General features: G+C 43.5%; 1 protein-coding gene across 12 annotated transcripts in view; it reads left to right on the forward strand.

Annotated features, from left to right (window-relative positions):
- Window positions 1-15,924, forward strand: part of LAMA2 (laminin subunit alpha 2) — a 759,697-nt gene that overhangs the window by 624,496 nt on the left and 119,277 nt on the right. For all 12 annotated transcript variants that reach the window (XR_008313916.1, XM_053286200.1, XM_053286222.1 and 9 more), the window contains 3 exons: window positions 2,134-2,296; window positions 9,636-9,846; window positions 15,263-15,379. Coding sequence is in view for 11 of the 12 variants with exons in the window: in XM_053286200.1 (XP_053142175.1) it covers window positions 2,134-2,296; window positions 9,636-9,846; window positions 15,263-15,379 (491 nt within the window). In the remaining variant the exon portion in view is untranslated. The remainder of the gene's footprint in view (window positions 1-2,133; window positions 2,297-9,635; window positions 9,847-15,262; window positions 15,380-15,924) is intronic.

Below are 15,924 nucleotides of genomic sequence, written 5' to 3' on the forward strand. Positions count from 1 at the left end.
ATTGGATCATGCCCTCTTTTTTTTTGTAGTCATGGTTTACAAACATGTGAGAAAAGTTTCTTTATAGAAGACCAAGCAGTTCCTAGGGGATTAGAAAGCTCCTCTTTTCAATTTTCCCACCCTTTCAATTTCCTTTTATACTATATGGAATAGTTTCCTGTTTTTAGAAGGATTGTTGCTTCTCTATATAGACCTACCTGGTGTTATACCCCATACAAGAGTGCTGTACTACATTACCTTTCATTATTATTATTTATTATTATTTATTTGATTTCTATACAGCCCTTCCAAAAATGGCTCAGGGCAGTTTACACAGAGAAATAACAAAAATTAAGATGGACCCTTGTCCCCAAAGGGCTCACAGTCTAAAAAGAATATTAGATAGACACCAGCAGCAGTCACTGGAGGTACTGTGCTAGGGGTGGATAGGGCCAGTTACTCTCCCCCTGCTAAATAAAGAGAATCACCATGTTAAAAGGTTATCTTTGCCAAGTTAGCAGGGGTGAGATTGTTTCACCCAAAGATTGTTTCTTGACTTATGGAGGCTTCCTTTAAAATTTAAAATTTTGGGCTGACATCCCAACTAACCAAGTGAGGATGCAGCAGGAGGCTGCTCTAAATGCAGCCAGAGGCTGCTCTAAATGCAGCCAGAGGCTGCTCTACTATCACAGTATACATGCATAGCGGGAGGGAGCAATTTTTGCTCATTTCCCCCTGCCTCCAGAAGTGTTCTATACCTTCCAAAGATATGTCCCTAAGGACTGCATGACCCTCAGGGACATAGTCTTGAAAGACCCAGAGCACTTCCAGAGTCAGGGAAATTAAGCAAAAATCTCCTACCTCAACACACTCTGTGGTACTGGGGAAAACTTCCTCTGCATCTTTGCTTCGTTAGTTAGGTGGTCAGCCAGAGTATCTATTAATACTAATGTCTCAGCCTGGTAATTTCCCCCCAGTGCTGAATATCATTCGTAAAGATCACAGTTACATTTAGAGAAACTAGATATTGCTAAATTAGCATCTCCACACTAAACTGCCATGTGCTGTTGTAGCATCCTTTTTGGTGATTTCTCTTTTTGCTGGTATAGCAAGTCTTACATTGAGATTATCTGACATATTATTTATAATAACATTGATTATGTACTAACCATACAATGATTTATGTTTATTGTATGCTCATGACTTCCTGCTCTAACCAAAGATCATTAATCAATTCCAAAATAATTTGTTTTTCAATCTACCTGAAAAAATGATAACTTTTAACAAACAGACTTTGAAAATAGCCCCAAATCTTTCATTAGCTGTTGTTTGTCCCCAAATTTCCCTAAAATTATATTCAAAATGTCAATCTCTAAAGAATCCATTACTTTAGCAGAAAAAGAAGTGTGGTTAGCAAAACAGAATGAAATGTTTGACTTGCAAACATTTTCAAGTTTTACTTTTGTGATTTGGCTTTAAAAATATAAATAAAGCTTATTGGTAATTTTAAGGGAATTGTTTTAATTGTCCGTTCTATTCTTTTTAACACCTTGTTTTTTCACATTCAACATGATCCATAATTTGAGGATGGGGAAGAAATCAAGTTGTAAATTATTATTAATTTGAAAATATTATGGAAGGAAATTAGAATAAGAACTCTGTTTTGAGAATTTCCTTGCCTCTAATTTATTTCAGTGCTAAGATATATCTGTAGCAAAGCTTGCTATCTTTTGTGTTGTGACTTGAAAACGGTTCATTAAAACAAGAAAGGTGAAAAATAGCTTTCAAAAGCCAAATAATAAATATGTCTCTCAGATTTTATACAACCCATCCCTGTATACCTAAGTGAGATGAAGCTACTATATGGCCAAACTATATTTCAGCCATGCTGGGCAAGGATGATGCAGATTCGGATAGTGGTAAGTCAAAGACACCCCACCCCAAAAATGCTGCCTTCCCGGTCTGTATTGGTGGGGTGCATGGCTGTTAAATAAATTCAATACATTTCCCAGGGAGCTATGGTCTCTCCCTAAACAGTCAAGAATATGCTAGAAAACATGTAGTTCAGAGCACCCACCACAAATTGCAGCCTACTTAATAAAAGTGATGATCATTTTCTTCTGTTGACACCTATATTTTGCTTCCTTTCTTCAGCTGCAAATGTTACTGCTATAAGATTGAATGAAACCCTTGGAATCCCAGACAAGACCCTGGAGAAAAGCCTTCAAGAATTAAAGAGTGATGTTGACAAAATGATGGCAGAGCTCAGGAAGAGAAAACTAGATGTTCAAGAGGAAGCAGCCCAAGATGAGTTAGAGTGAGTTGTAAATTCACAAGTATAAGTTGCCTTAGCAGATGAGTTAGTAGCTCAGACTAAGGAACATGAGCAATCAATTCAGACTTCAATGGAATTTGAAATATCAGTGGAGATTCCAGGCCATTCAAATTAAGAGACCAGAATAATAAGGATTTCATTTTCTGCTTCAGAATTGCCAGAAGGTAGTATCTTATCAACACAGGAACATTATCCTTATGTATAGCAGCCAATAATGTCTCACCTAGCCAGACTGTTTGCATTGGGATCCTCACATTCTACTGTCAATATAGTCAGGATTTGTAGCTTTGAAGACACTTGCCAGATAATGGTTAGCTGAGAGTACTATTTGTTTTTATTACGGTCTCAGACCAGCACAAGGTAAAAGGAGCATGTAACAGGTGGCATTAAAAGCAGATAAAAGCAATAGTCTATGCCTAGTAGCATAAGTTACTATGAAATTACTATAAAATTAAAATCTATGAATGTCTGTAAAGAGCTATAAAATTTCCAAAACAGTAGCATGTGACTGTAAAGTCACGGTAGGGCTAAAATCTATGAAATGCTGTAGAAAGTTACATGCTATAAACTATAAATTGCTCCAGTGCTAAAATCTGTAGAAGATAAATTAAGATTTTAAAAGCAGTAGGGCTGAATGACTGAAGAAGTTAGTTCTTGCTGGTGGTCAGACCCTGGTGAATTCTGCATGCTGCTGTGCATAACTTTGCAACATTGTATGTTATAGATGGATTACAGCCTGAGAATAATAGGGAGACTTAGTATTGGCCTGAGCGTCCTGACCTTTCAAGTAGTGGGGCTTCAGCAGGTGTTGTTATGTACCTTAGACTTTCAGAGAGAAGAGAGTCTGGGGACCTATCTAGGTCAGTTTGGCGTTATGTGTCCATTACACACCGTTTGATGTGTCCTGGCCCACTCGTAACCCAAGGAAAGTAGGTGGGGATGAGAAAGTCCAAGAAAAGATAGTTTCACAGATAGTAATCACTTCCATGCGGATTGGAAGCCATCCATCAATGTTGAGGGGGCTAGGCTCATTGCGGAGAGGGATAATCTCAGCCAGTAGTTGAGTATGGACAGCCAGACTCTGACCTCCACTTTCACCGGGTCTGCTTCCAATTGTAGAGCGGTATTAGAGACACTATGGGGGACTTGCAGTACTGCTCTTGGGAATTTGTACTGGACGAGTTTGGGGGGCAAAGTTAGAAGGGGCTAAGCTGGGCACTGTATAGAGGCTGTGCCATCGACCTAGCTTCAAATAACTTAAGGGCTGCGGGTATGTATTGGCCTCCTTTTGATTGGAATAATTTTAGAATGTCAGTGGTGTTTTTCTGAGCGTTTTGAGCAGCATAGCCACCATGGGCCTTCCAAGTCCCAGAAGCAGAGAAAACCACCACCAGGTATTTGAAGGACGAGACCTGGTCATTGTGATTTCCCTTTATATGCCAGGAATGTGTTCTAGGTCTCTTAGTGAAGACCATGATTTTGGTTTTATGGTAATTTATTTCCAGTAGGTCTTTTGGGAGGGGGCGGTATTAGATAAAGGTCCTCAGAGTCCCATGGGGATCCTTGAGAAGATAACCTTGCATCATCATAGAGCAGGGTGGAGATACATTTCTCTGCCAGCTTTGGGGTGGGGTGGGGGGTGGAAGTCTGCTTAGGTGGCTCACCAAATCATTTATGTAGAAATTGAATAGGAGAAGAGCGAGTATGCAACCTTGTATGATGCCCTTCATCTAATGTGCCAGAACATCATTAGATAAGTGTTCTTGAGGGTTGCATCTAACCTTCAGGAATGTGTCATCATACAAAGTACAAATGAGAAATAGCAAGCATTGGTCAATCAAACAGGCTTCTAGTTTTTCCCATAGTTTTGGGCTGTCGTCATGGTGAGATGGAGTCGAAAGCGGACTTGAGATCAGTGAAGGCTGCATACAGAGAGACTAAGTCGCGAGTGGAGTATTTTTCAATTATTATTTATTTATATACCGCCCTTCCAAAATGGCTCAAGGGCAGTTTACAATTAAAACAAACCACTAAAACAGTAAAGAGCTAAAACACATTAAAAAACTACATAACAATTAACAATTTTAAAACATTTTAAAACAATTAAACAATTACAGTGATTAAAAACCCCGAAACCGGGTTTTTAATTTTAAAATAAACCAGATATTAAAACCCTGAAAATTTAGGAATCTGAGAAAGCTTGGTTGAAAAGATGGGTTTTCAGGTGTTTTTTTGAAAATTGCCAGAGATAGGGAGGATTATATCTCAGCAGGGAGCGCATTCCACAATCTCGGGGCAGCGACCGAGAAGGCCCGTCTCTGTGTAGCCACCAAACGAGTTGGCGGTAACTGGAGACGGACTTCCTCAGATGACCTCAATGGGCAGTGGGGCTCATAATGAATAAGACACTCTCTTAGATACCCAGGGCCTAAGCCGTTTAGGGCTTTGTAAGTTATAACTAGCACTTTGTATTTTGTCTGGGAACCTATTGGCAGCCAGTGTAACTCCATGAGTAAAGCAGCAACATGGTCTCTCTGAGATGACCCAGAGACCAACCTGGCTGCTGCGTTCTGAACCAACTGAAGTTTCCGGACTACATACAAAGGCAGCCCCACGTAGAGCGCATTACAAAAGTCAAGTCTGGAGGTTACCAACAGATGTACCACTGTTTTGAGGTTATTGATCTCGAGAAATGGGAGCAGCTGGCATAACAGCCGGAGCTGATAGAAAGCACCCCTGGCCACCACCTCAACCTGAGAAACCAGGGAAAGGTGTGAATCCAGAAGTACTCCCAGTCTGTGAACCTGTTCCTTTTGGGGAAGTGTTACTCCATCTAGAACAGGTAGATCAAAATTGTCTCTAGAGTTCTGACCCCGTACGATAAGTACCTCCGTCTTATCTGGATTCAGCTTCAGTTTATTCTCCCTCATCCAGCCCATTACTGCTTCCAGGCAGGCATTTAGGGAGGATATGCCAGCTCCTGAAGAAGTTGACATGGAGAAGTAGATCTGGGTGTCATCAGCGTACTGGTAACACCCAGCTCCAAATCCACTGATGATCTCTCCCAGCAGTTTCATGTAGATGTTAAAAAGCATTGCAGAAAGTATGGAGCATTGAGGGACACCATACTTAAGCTCAGATTTTGAAGAGCAACAGTCTCCAGTTGACACCATCTGGAATCTATCTGAGAGGTAGGAGCGAAACCACTGTAAAACAGTGCCTCCCACCCCCAACCCCTCAGACGTTCCAGAAGGATACTATGGTCGATAGTATTGAAAGCCGCCGAGAGATCCAAAAGGTCCAACAGAGTCACACTTCCTCTGTCCATTGCCAATTGGAGATCATCCATCAGGCCGACCAAAGCAGTCTCCACCCCATAGCCCACCCAAAACCCAGTTTGAAATTGGTCTAGATAATCAGTTTCCTCCAAGACCGACTGGAGCTGAGAGGCCACCACCCTCTCAATTACCTTGCCCAGCCATGGGAGGTTGGAAACAGGCCTATAATTGCTCAACTCTGAGGGATCTAATGCAGGCTTCTTTAGAAGAGGTCTAATGATTGCCTCCTTAAGACAAGGAAGCATCCTGCCTTCCCTTAGAGAAGCATTTATGATTTCTACCAAGCTGTTTACAACAACCTTCCTGCTAGATCAAACAAGCCATATTTGACAAGGGTCAAGAGAACAAGTGGTAGGCCTCACCGATCCAAGCAGCTTGTCCACATCCTCAGGAGTCACAAACTGAAACCGATCCAGTCGAATCACATAAGAGGAGTTGTTGGGCACCTCCAGCTCAGACATCAAATTAGTTGTGGAGTCTCCATCTAGGTCAGCCCAAATCCGACAGATTTTATCTGCGAAAAACTCTTTAAACACATCACAGCGGGTAACTGATGATTCCAAATTCTGGTTTTAGTGGGGGGGCCGATACTAGTCCCCTCACAACCCTGAACAACTCCTCTGGACGTGAACTCGCAGAGGCAATACGGGCAGAAAAGAACTGCCTCTTTGCCGCATGTATTTCCTGAGCATAGATCTTTAGATGTGCTCTATGTCGCAATCTGTCAGATTCAAGTTGAGTTTTCCTCCACTTGCGCTCCACTCACCTACCTTGCTGCTTCAGCCCCCGTAGATCTTCCGTATACCAAGGGGCCAAATTTGAAGCGGGTCGGAGGGGACACTTGGGAGCAATCGTGTCTACTGAGCAAGTTGTTCCAATTCTCAACCAGGGCATCAACAGGATCACCAGCAAAGCCAACATTAAATCCCTCCAAGTCTTCTTGGAATCTTAGTGGATCCAATAACCTCTTCGGGCGGACCATTCTAATGGGCCCCTTGCCCCTGCATAGGTGGGAAGTGGTTGTAAGTCCAACCTTAACCAGATGGTGGTCCGTCCATGACAATGGGGAAATCACAGGAGTCCTCACCCACAGAACACCACCCTGATCAGAGTAAAAGACCAAATCAAGCATGTGACCTGCAGTATGTGTCGGTCTAGAGACCACTTGGGATAGGCCCATAGTGGTCATAGCTGCTATGAACTCCCAAGCTACCCCGGACAAATTGGTCCCGAAATGAACATTGAAGTTCCCCAGCACCAAGAGTCTGGGAGACTCCAACGCGAGTTCCGCAACCAAGTCCATGAGCTCAGTAAGGGATTCCACTGGGCAGCAACACCAACAGAAGTTCCAATCTATCCCTGGTTCCCAAACTCAAGTACACACATTCAGTATGGTCCGATACCCTGACAGGGACCCTGGTAAGGAAGATGTTATCCTTATAGACCACAGCCCCTGGTGGCGCAGTGGTAAAACTGCCGCCCTGTAACCAGAAGGTTACAAGTTCAATCCTGACCAGGGGCTCAAGGTTGACTCAGCCTTCCATCCTTCCGAGGTCGGTAAAATGAGTACCCAGAATGTTGGGGGCAATGTGCTAAAATCATTGTAAACCGCTTAGAGAGCTCTGGCTATAGAGCGGTATATAAATGTAAGTGCTATTGCTATTGCTATTGCTATGTTGCTTGAATGAAGGAAGTCTTGTGGACAATGCACACAGGGTAGTGGAAACTAACATTCCCAGTCCACCCATGGGCCTGCCTCTGCCCATTCTGGCTTCTCCTCTCAGTGAGTGTGAGCTGTAACCCTAAGTGCTAGGTCTGTGGATGTCTGGTTTTCCTGTACCATTATGATGTCATGCATGGAGCTACAGATGAAGGAGACATCCCTATAGCTGGAGTTCCAGCCGGCCATATTCCAGGTCAGGAGGGAGACCTTATGCTGGTCTTTTGGATATCAGTCTGTATTGGTATTGGCAGGCGCCAGTGTAGGGATTCCCAGTGGGGTAGTGATGGGTTGCGTTCAGGGAGCCACACAGTCGAGGGGATAGTCTCTCTGAGGGTTTTGCTGCAGCTCGTTCGAGCTGTACTTCCAATGACACAGGCAGAAACTGGAGATTGTTATCGTCATGATTCTGGCATGAGGATGGTGGAAGCATGGAAACTTGAGCTCTCAGCTCAGAGGCCGCCAAGTCTCTCTCTGAGCATACGGACTCCACAGAGGAAGCAAGCAGCTCCTGCATCTCAGGCAAACAAACTGGGGAGATTACAGTGATGTCCTCAGAATCAGGATCATTGGCAAACAACATTCCAGGGCCCATAGCAGACAAGATGGTGTCCCTGGGGTTTGTGTGTGGCGATTGCTGCTTTTGGGGTGATGGGCATGATTTAGAGGTCCTTTCCTCTGGGGTAGCAGTGTCTGTCTGTAGGGTCTGAAGCTATACAGCAGCAGTTGGAGGTTTACATAGTGAGGTTATGAGCTGGAGCTAGATTAGATCGTGGAGTCTCTTCTTTTGGGGTTTCTGTGTCTATGAGAGCGTTTGAGGCTCTTCACCATCAGGAGGGAGCATAATCCTGGGTTTGGGCTGGGCAAGCTCTGGGATATCCCTGCTCCTTGAATTAGCTGGTCAAGTGGCCTCAGTGATGTCCCAATTGCTGTCTTCGAGCTCTGCAAAATCAGATAAATGTACTGATCATTTCCAAAATGGCCACCGCATGTGCAAATGACCTCTGCGAGGCCGTGGGCCATGCCAGGCCTCTCAGAGGCCATTTATGCATGCGTGACGGTGGCCAAACTGGCCACCGTGTGCAGTTATGGAGGCCCAGATGGGCAAAAAATAGTCCTTTTACCTGGCCGCGGTGATTTCAGAGACCAGTGGGGGGAGGGGAACCTCCCCGCTCTCTGCCTACAGGAAGCCCCCCAAAGGGGCTACAGGTATTTTTATTTATTTATTTATTTATTTATTTATTTATTTATTTATTTATTTATTAAATTGCAACCCCCCCTGGACTGGGGGGGGTTGATGGGGGCCGAACTTGGCCGGTCTGGTTCAAGTCCAGTCCAGACTCGAACTGAACTGGGCCAGCCAGTTCCATGCACACCCCTACTATGTGACCTTCAGGTGAAGGCTGATGGTGGAGGGTGTCCATGTCATTGTCGCTGTCTGTTGGTTCAGACTCTGAGCAGGGAAGGAGGCATGTCAGTGGCTGTCCCTGTTTTTAACTGTTACAAGTAAATTCCCCAGATCTGTGAACTCTAAGATGAGATTCAGCAAGGTCATTTGCAGGCTATTTACTAAGGCCAGAATGTGTTTCTTTAGCAACTTTATCATCAAGGTCACTTTCAGCAGGAATGTTTTTGCTCTTGGTCTTTGTTGCAAATAGAGGTTGAATGATACTGTCTTTTAAATACTCTATTGGGTCTAATGTTAACGTTATGGAGAAGGTGCCATCCCATCTGAAGGAGCTGGTATGGGAGGGTGGAATGTATGAAGGTGAGGATAATTCTCTTTAAACCTGCATAGCCTGGAAGAGATTGGATTGAGTCCAGGTCTACAGATCTGGGATGGCAGTTTAAGAGTTGACTCATAGAGTTAGTAATCATTTTACAATGAGCCCATCTCCCAGAGTTAATAAGGTTCATTTCTATTTGTTTCAATCCAGGGAGATTTGAAGTACAGTTGTGCCCTCAAGTCAGTGTTAACTCCTGACTCCACAGAGTCAGACCACATGGTTTTCTTTGGTAGAATACAGGAGAGATGTACAATTGTCTTGCGCAGTGTGAGATGATGCCTTTCAGCACCCTCCTATATCATAAAACAGAAAATTGGTATAAACATCCAACATTGATGTAGACCATTTTGCTGTGTGTCTTAACAGTTTGCAAAGTAATCTAAATCCATTTTTAAAATATGCTGTCTATATATGCTGTCATAAGCATATAGAATTATTATAGACCTATTAATGATGCAATATTTAATGTTTTGCAGAGCTGCAGAAGACCTCTTGAAGAGGGTGAATAAATTGTTTGGAGAGCCTAGGAAGAAAACAGAAGAGCTTCAGAATGAAGTCAGTGGAAAGTTGGCAGATTACCAATATAAAGTTGATGATGCTCTCGACCTGCTGAGAGAAGCAACAAATAAAATTAGGGAAGCAGATAGATTATCTGCAATCAACCAAAGAAATATGACAGCAGTGGACGTGAGTGTCTGATCAACAGATCTCCTTTTTAACCATTTATCTGATAATCAGTTCAGGTACAAACTATGAAATTCAGGCTATCCTGTAACTGTATTGTCCTTCTCCCACAAACTACAAAAATAGCTTAGTGAAAATATTTTCAAGTTAATGGACAAGATTAAACTATGGTTTAATTTAGCACCATGCTTGAATTACAAGTATGAGCAGGAAAGAACCCACTATCTTCTATTCCCTTTAGCTATGGCTTTAGAAAGTGACCCAGGAGTCCATGATTTGACCCAGAGGCACTTTTACCCTGGGGGCCCCCAAATCCTCTTTAGTCTGTCCCAGGTGGTGTGGTCGCCCAGCAGAGCATGATGGTGCTTAATTTGCAGCAGGTGGGGCGCGGATGTGTGTGTGTTTGTGTGCTCCAAAGGCCTTTAAGTCCAGGCTCCAAAATTACCCAGCTGCACCTCTGATTTGACCCCTTAGCAACCAGCCCCCAGGATCTGTCCACCACTCTCTGTGGCTACGTGCCTCTTGAGGAGAGCAGTCTGGTCTCCACCCAGCACTACTTGATTGATTAGACTGTCTATCTAGATCAACCCACCTGTTGTAGTGCCTCCCCAGAAAGGATCTGCCTTTAGCTAGTCAGCTTGCCTGTGACTGCCCCTCTCCACCCTGCACATGGTTTGGTCATATAGTCCTTCCTGTCAATTAGAATCTCTTGCCACACACCCAATGGTCCTGGCTGAGTCTATCCTTTAGTTTCTGCTCTGTCCAAATTTCACCCATTTATCTGATTTCTGTTCTGCTTTCTTTCACTAAACATCCCCAGATATTTTCCAATCACCAAAAGAAGAGAAGGAAAATCTGCAGAATACATCTCTTTCAAGTATTTGCATGTGTTTCCTATCAAACCTGAGCCTTTTGGAAGGGTGGTATAAAAGTTTGATAGATAGATAGACAGATAGATAGACAGATAGATACCTACCTACCTACCTACCAACCAAAACACTGACTGAGGAAACTTTCTAGCCTAGTGAAATAGCCTTACTAACTGTTTTAAAATTTGCCTATCTGGAGCAATCACAGATTCCAAAAGAACCCTGGCCAGTGGTCCCAAGCTAAGCAGATTCAAGCAGAGTACAGCAGGGGAAAGAACAATAGAAGGTTGTGGAAGAGGAAGTCCAGTTTGCATGGCCATCGGGAACCACACAGAGAAGGACTGGGCCTTGCCTCTTTGGGCTGGAGGATGGGCTGTGCTAGGCTGTTCTGTGCTTGCATAGGGGCAAAATGTTTGCTGCAAAATAAAATGCCTAGCCTCTTTGCTTTTTGAGGCCCCAGAATGGAGGACCTTAAATTTTATATGATTAAAATATCTGTATATTATGAATGAATTAGAGCAATCCAAAACAAGGGAAGCCTATATACGGTCCCAACGTGCATTTAAACACACACACACACAACATTATTTTTAAATCTGTCTCTGGTCCCCTGCACATGAGGCCAGTTAATCTTCAGTATTAGTATAGCTGCACTTTCTCCTTCTGTTGCACTTGAAGTAAGGAATTAAATGGGCATATGTAAATTCTGATTATAAATCAAAGTACCATATATCTTTTGTAGTTAGTAACTGTTGTAAATGATTTCCCTTGATTTAATTTTAATTGCAAAGTCTTGAAAGCACATTATACTGTACATTAACAAGCGCTTAGCCTTGACAGAAAGAGCAACATCAACCTCAAATGAAGACAAATGTTTCAGTTTCTTGTTTGTCTCAGTCAGTTTCTGCCTAAAGGCAGTTATTAGTCCTATGATGCTAGTTTTCATAAAATGCTTGGCGGGCTAACAGTTGTCATATCTAAAAGGTAGATCTAACCTGTTTTTCTTTTTAAAAGTAGAAACAGGGAGTGGGGAGATGCAAAGGGATAAGAATGGTTTCTTTGTACACTTTTATGATGTACAAACTGCCACTCATTTGGCATGTTTTTCCTAAACCAAAACTAGAACATTGGTTTTGCCTAGCAAAATCCGGGGTTTCTCAGTGTGTTTTCTCAGCTGCCATAAAACTTGATCTTGTACCTAAAGAAACAGTTTCATTAGCACTGTTGAGATGTTAGGCTGTATGCAGGCGCGTAACAATAATAGGGCAAGGGGAGACAGTTGTCTAGGGGCCCCACTGCCTGGAGGGGCACCCCAGAGGCACCTCATGTGACTCCCCATTGCCCCCTGCCCAGCCCCAAGGCCCCTCAGCCACATGCCCTCTTCGCCTTCTCTCCTGCTTGTTCTGCTAGCCCGCAATGGAAGCAGCAGGCAAGCTGCAAAGAGCTCCTTTTCTCCCGCCTCTCAGCTGATCGGCGGGTGGGCGGGGCTTCCACGGAGGCCTCCGTGTAGGCCGCAGTGAAGCCTGAACTCGAGTAGGGCCCAAGCAAGCCAGGAAGGAGGAGGCAGCCAGTGTGTTCTCTGCAACAGAAGACCCCTTGCTGCCCTGCTTAACCCAGACCAGCATTTGCCAGGTAGAGTGTGAACTCCTTTTTGTGGTTACCTTTCCCGCCCCCCCCCCCATATATAGGGATCTGCTTGCCATAGGGCTTGGATGGGGGGGGGAGGGACCGAGAAGTCTCTGAATATTTATTTTGAAACAGCTTGGAAAATTTGCTGACTTAAAAAAAACTATCTAAAAAGTCCTATAAGTGGCTTGTTTCATGGCAGAAAATTGCAAAAACTTCTGGAACAGTATTTTATTAATTTTATTTATTCATTCATTCATTTATAAATGCACTTATGTTCAAGTTGTTTTGCAACCCAGAAGGTCTGAGTGAGAACTGTGAAGCATGTGTGGTGCTTTTATTTTATTTTTCTTGTGTGTGAACTGCTCCCCAATAACTTGCAGGGACTTCAGGGTAAATCTGGCCAACATGTGAATGCAGCACCTCCATTCCAGAGGAGATGTGTCTTAAAGGGCTTTAAAAGCCTCCTGTGAAAAACCTCCTGCAATCAAACTTGACTGAATTTGTTCAGAATTCTGAGAAAACAAACATAGGTTCACCCTGCATGGTTGAAAGTCTCCTTTGCTAATCTGCAGCGAGGGGCCCATTTTAATAATTCATCTTTCTAGTGTGTTCTAGGCATTAAAAGTAATACAAATGTATAGTACTCAATGTATATCACTATATATTGTGACGTGTGTGTGTGTATTCAGTTAAATGTATTTGCAGGCAGCATACTTATTTTGGAATATCAGACTTAAATCCTTGGGGGCCTGGGGTGTGCGGAGGCCCTGGACTTTGGGGGGGGGCATTTTAAAATCTTGTCTCTGGGCCCACTCCAACCTTGCTACGCCCCTGGCTGTATGAGTGTACAGATGTCTGTGTACTCGTACATGTTTTAGTGTGAATGACTGTATCTGTACTCATTCTAAAAGTGACCCTGGTTTCAGGCCCCTGAAGTGGACTGTACAGATAGGGAATGTACTGCTGTACCTGCTTTCAACACAACATGTGAATAGCTGTAATAATATTTTAGAACTGTCATCTGTACCTCTGTATACTGTATACTCATTGTATGAGTGTTTAACATAATGTGTGAATAGTGGCGTTGTGTGTTTAGAGAGGGGGACCACTTAAATGGATAAATGGAGACCCATGAAAATCTTCAGACTTTTTTGTTGTTGCTTGCAGTACCAAGTCTGTATCCCTTGCCTGTTGGCACACACACATTGCTCGCCTCTCTTATTGCATACTCATTTGCACAACACCTGCATATTTCTAGTGATGTGCACGGACCGTGGAGGTGCAGTCCGACGTCGGGGTGGGGGTTGTACTTAACCCTCCCGCCACTTTTCCCCCTCCGGCGCTCCAGTTTGTGGCAAAATCTTTGGGGCGGCAGCGTTCCTCCCTTCCTCCCCTGCCCCCTTGTTGTTTTCCAAACCCGGAAGTAACACGGGCGCATATGCACGCTGCCGCCGCGCATCACCAACGTGTGCGCATGCACCGCGCACGTCGCAGTGATGTGCGTGATGTGCACGGCGGCAGGTGCATGCGCCCATGTTACTTCTGGGTTTGGAGAACAACAAGAGGGCAGGGGTGACAGGGAGGAACTGCCTGCCCCAAAGATTTTGCCACAAACTGGAGCGCCGGAGGGGGGAAAGCGGCGGGAGGGGTAAGTACAATCCCCCTGCCCTTAAAGCAACACACACACACACCCTGCTGGCAGTTCGTCAGACCGCCGGACAAACAAACCGGTTCACAGGCCTCCAACATGGCCTGCGAACCGGTTCGTGCACATTCCTACATATTTCATTTGAGCACATCACACAGATGCACTCCATTCACACATTCAGCCTTACGGCAGTCACTGCTGAGATAGCATTGTCTCATATTGTATTGCATTTCCTAGGGTCCTTCATGCTCAAACTTTTATTCCTTCACAATTAGAATTATTTGTGAGCTTTAAATTATTTATTTAGAGGATCTGGATCATGTATTTTGACCAATGGTCTTCCAGGTAACTTACAATAGATTTCTGAAATAATTTTAAAGCCAACAACAACAAATACCACCCATGTATTAATGGACAATTCAGCAACAGTAATACCACAGCAGCTTAGCCAATAACTGGCTGCTAATTCTGATTTCAAGGCATCTGTGCCATCTTAGCAGTTCAGCCGCTTGGTAGGGAGGTCTCTGATCTACATATGTTTTCCCCACCACTTTCATGGTCTTATGACTTTGGGGAAAACATTGATAAAACTATTTTTTTAAAATACTATATGCTCTGTGCTTTAATTTGATTCCTCAATTCTCCTATCTAAAATGTGTTAGATTACTGAAAATGGAATTTATACTAGATGTTGAGGAGAACCAAGAATATATAATACTAGCTGATCCGGCACAGAGTATCTTTGCCCCTAGTTCTCCTTGTCTCTCCCCCCACCTTCATTTCATCTTCAGCCCCAGTCCTGTTCCCCTCCCTTTAGCCCCAGTCCGTCCTCTCCCCCTCCCATTCCGCTTTCTCTCAACGCTCTCCAATGGCGCTTTCCCTCACCACCAGCCAGCCAGCCAACCTGACCAGCACTTTCACTCACCACCCGCTTGCCAGCCTGGCTGCCGTCCACCCTTCCCTGCTATCCAGCAGCTGCTCGCAAACTCTCACGAGAGCTGCCATGCATGGGATTAGCAACAGGTGCGTTTAAGATATATATATATATATATAGAAGATATTTGTTTGCTCAGCTTCTCATGAAGTTTCCTGGATATCTGTTATTAGGGTGGAAGTTCAAAGGTCACTTTCAAACACCTCGTATTTCATAATGCAAATGAAGCAATGCTGCTCAAAATAAACAATACTAGAAATTTTATTAAATGTGAGACTACATCTGGAAAAATATATGTGCATTCTGTTTTCCTAACATACACAAATACATATTCTATAGAAAAAGAAGCAAGCTGTAGAAGATGAAAGACAAGAGGCTGAAAATACACTAAAAGAAGGGAATGACATCCTTAATGAAGCTAATGACCTTGCAAATGGAATCAACTTAGCTGTGGAGGTAAACTTGATATATTTGGGGGACTGGTGCAATGAGATAGAATGGGGCCAATTAAAAAATACTCAATAAAATTTGATTAACATTTCTTGACATGAATGTGTTTTCAATTTAACACACAATTTTCAATGTGTGTTGAAATCATTTTTAACATTACTCAGATATATATGTCTGTCTTCACCCTAAATTGGTTTCTAAACTAATCTGGGATAAAACAAGCCCTCTTCAGATGTGATGAGTACCGTGGGCACTCACACAAGGGCAAAAGTGGGAAGGAAGTCCTGCTGCCCCATTGTCAATCACCCCTTTGTGCCTGACATACACACTTACAACACTGTTTGTCTGAAGGGAGAGGTGCTGTAAGCATGTTTAACGGTGATTCTGTGAGCTGCAGTCTCAATCAATCAAGGTTGCAGCTCACGAAATCACCATCGAACATGCTTACAGAAGCCTTCTGCATCTGAAGGAAGATACAGATGACCAATTACCAAGTAGTAACTTAACATAATGTGCATATAAGCACTTAATATAACATATAAGCATTTATA

The sequence above is a fragment of the Hemicordylus capensis genome, chromosome 1, assembly GCF_027244095.1.
Source record: "Hemicordylus capensis ecotype Gifberg chromosome 1, rHemCap1.1.pri, whole genome shotgun sequence".
Taxonomy (NCBI): Eukaryota; Metazoa; Chordata; class Lepidosauria; order Squamata; family Cordylidae; genus Hemicordylus; species Hemicordylus capensis.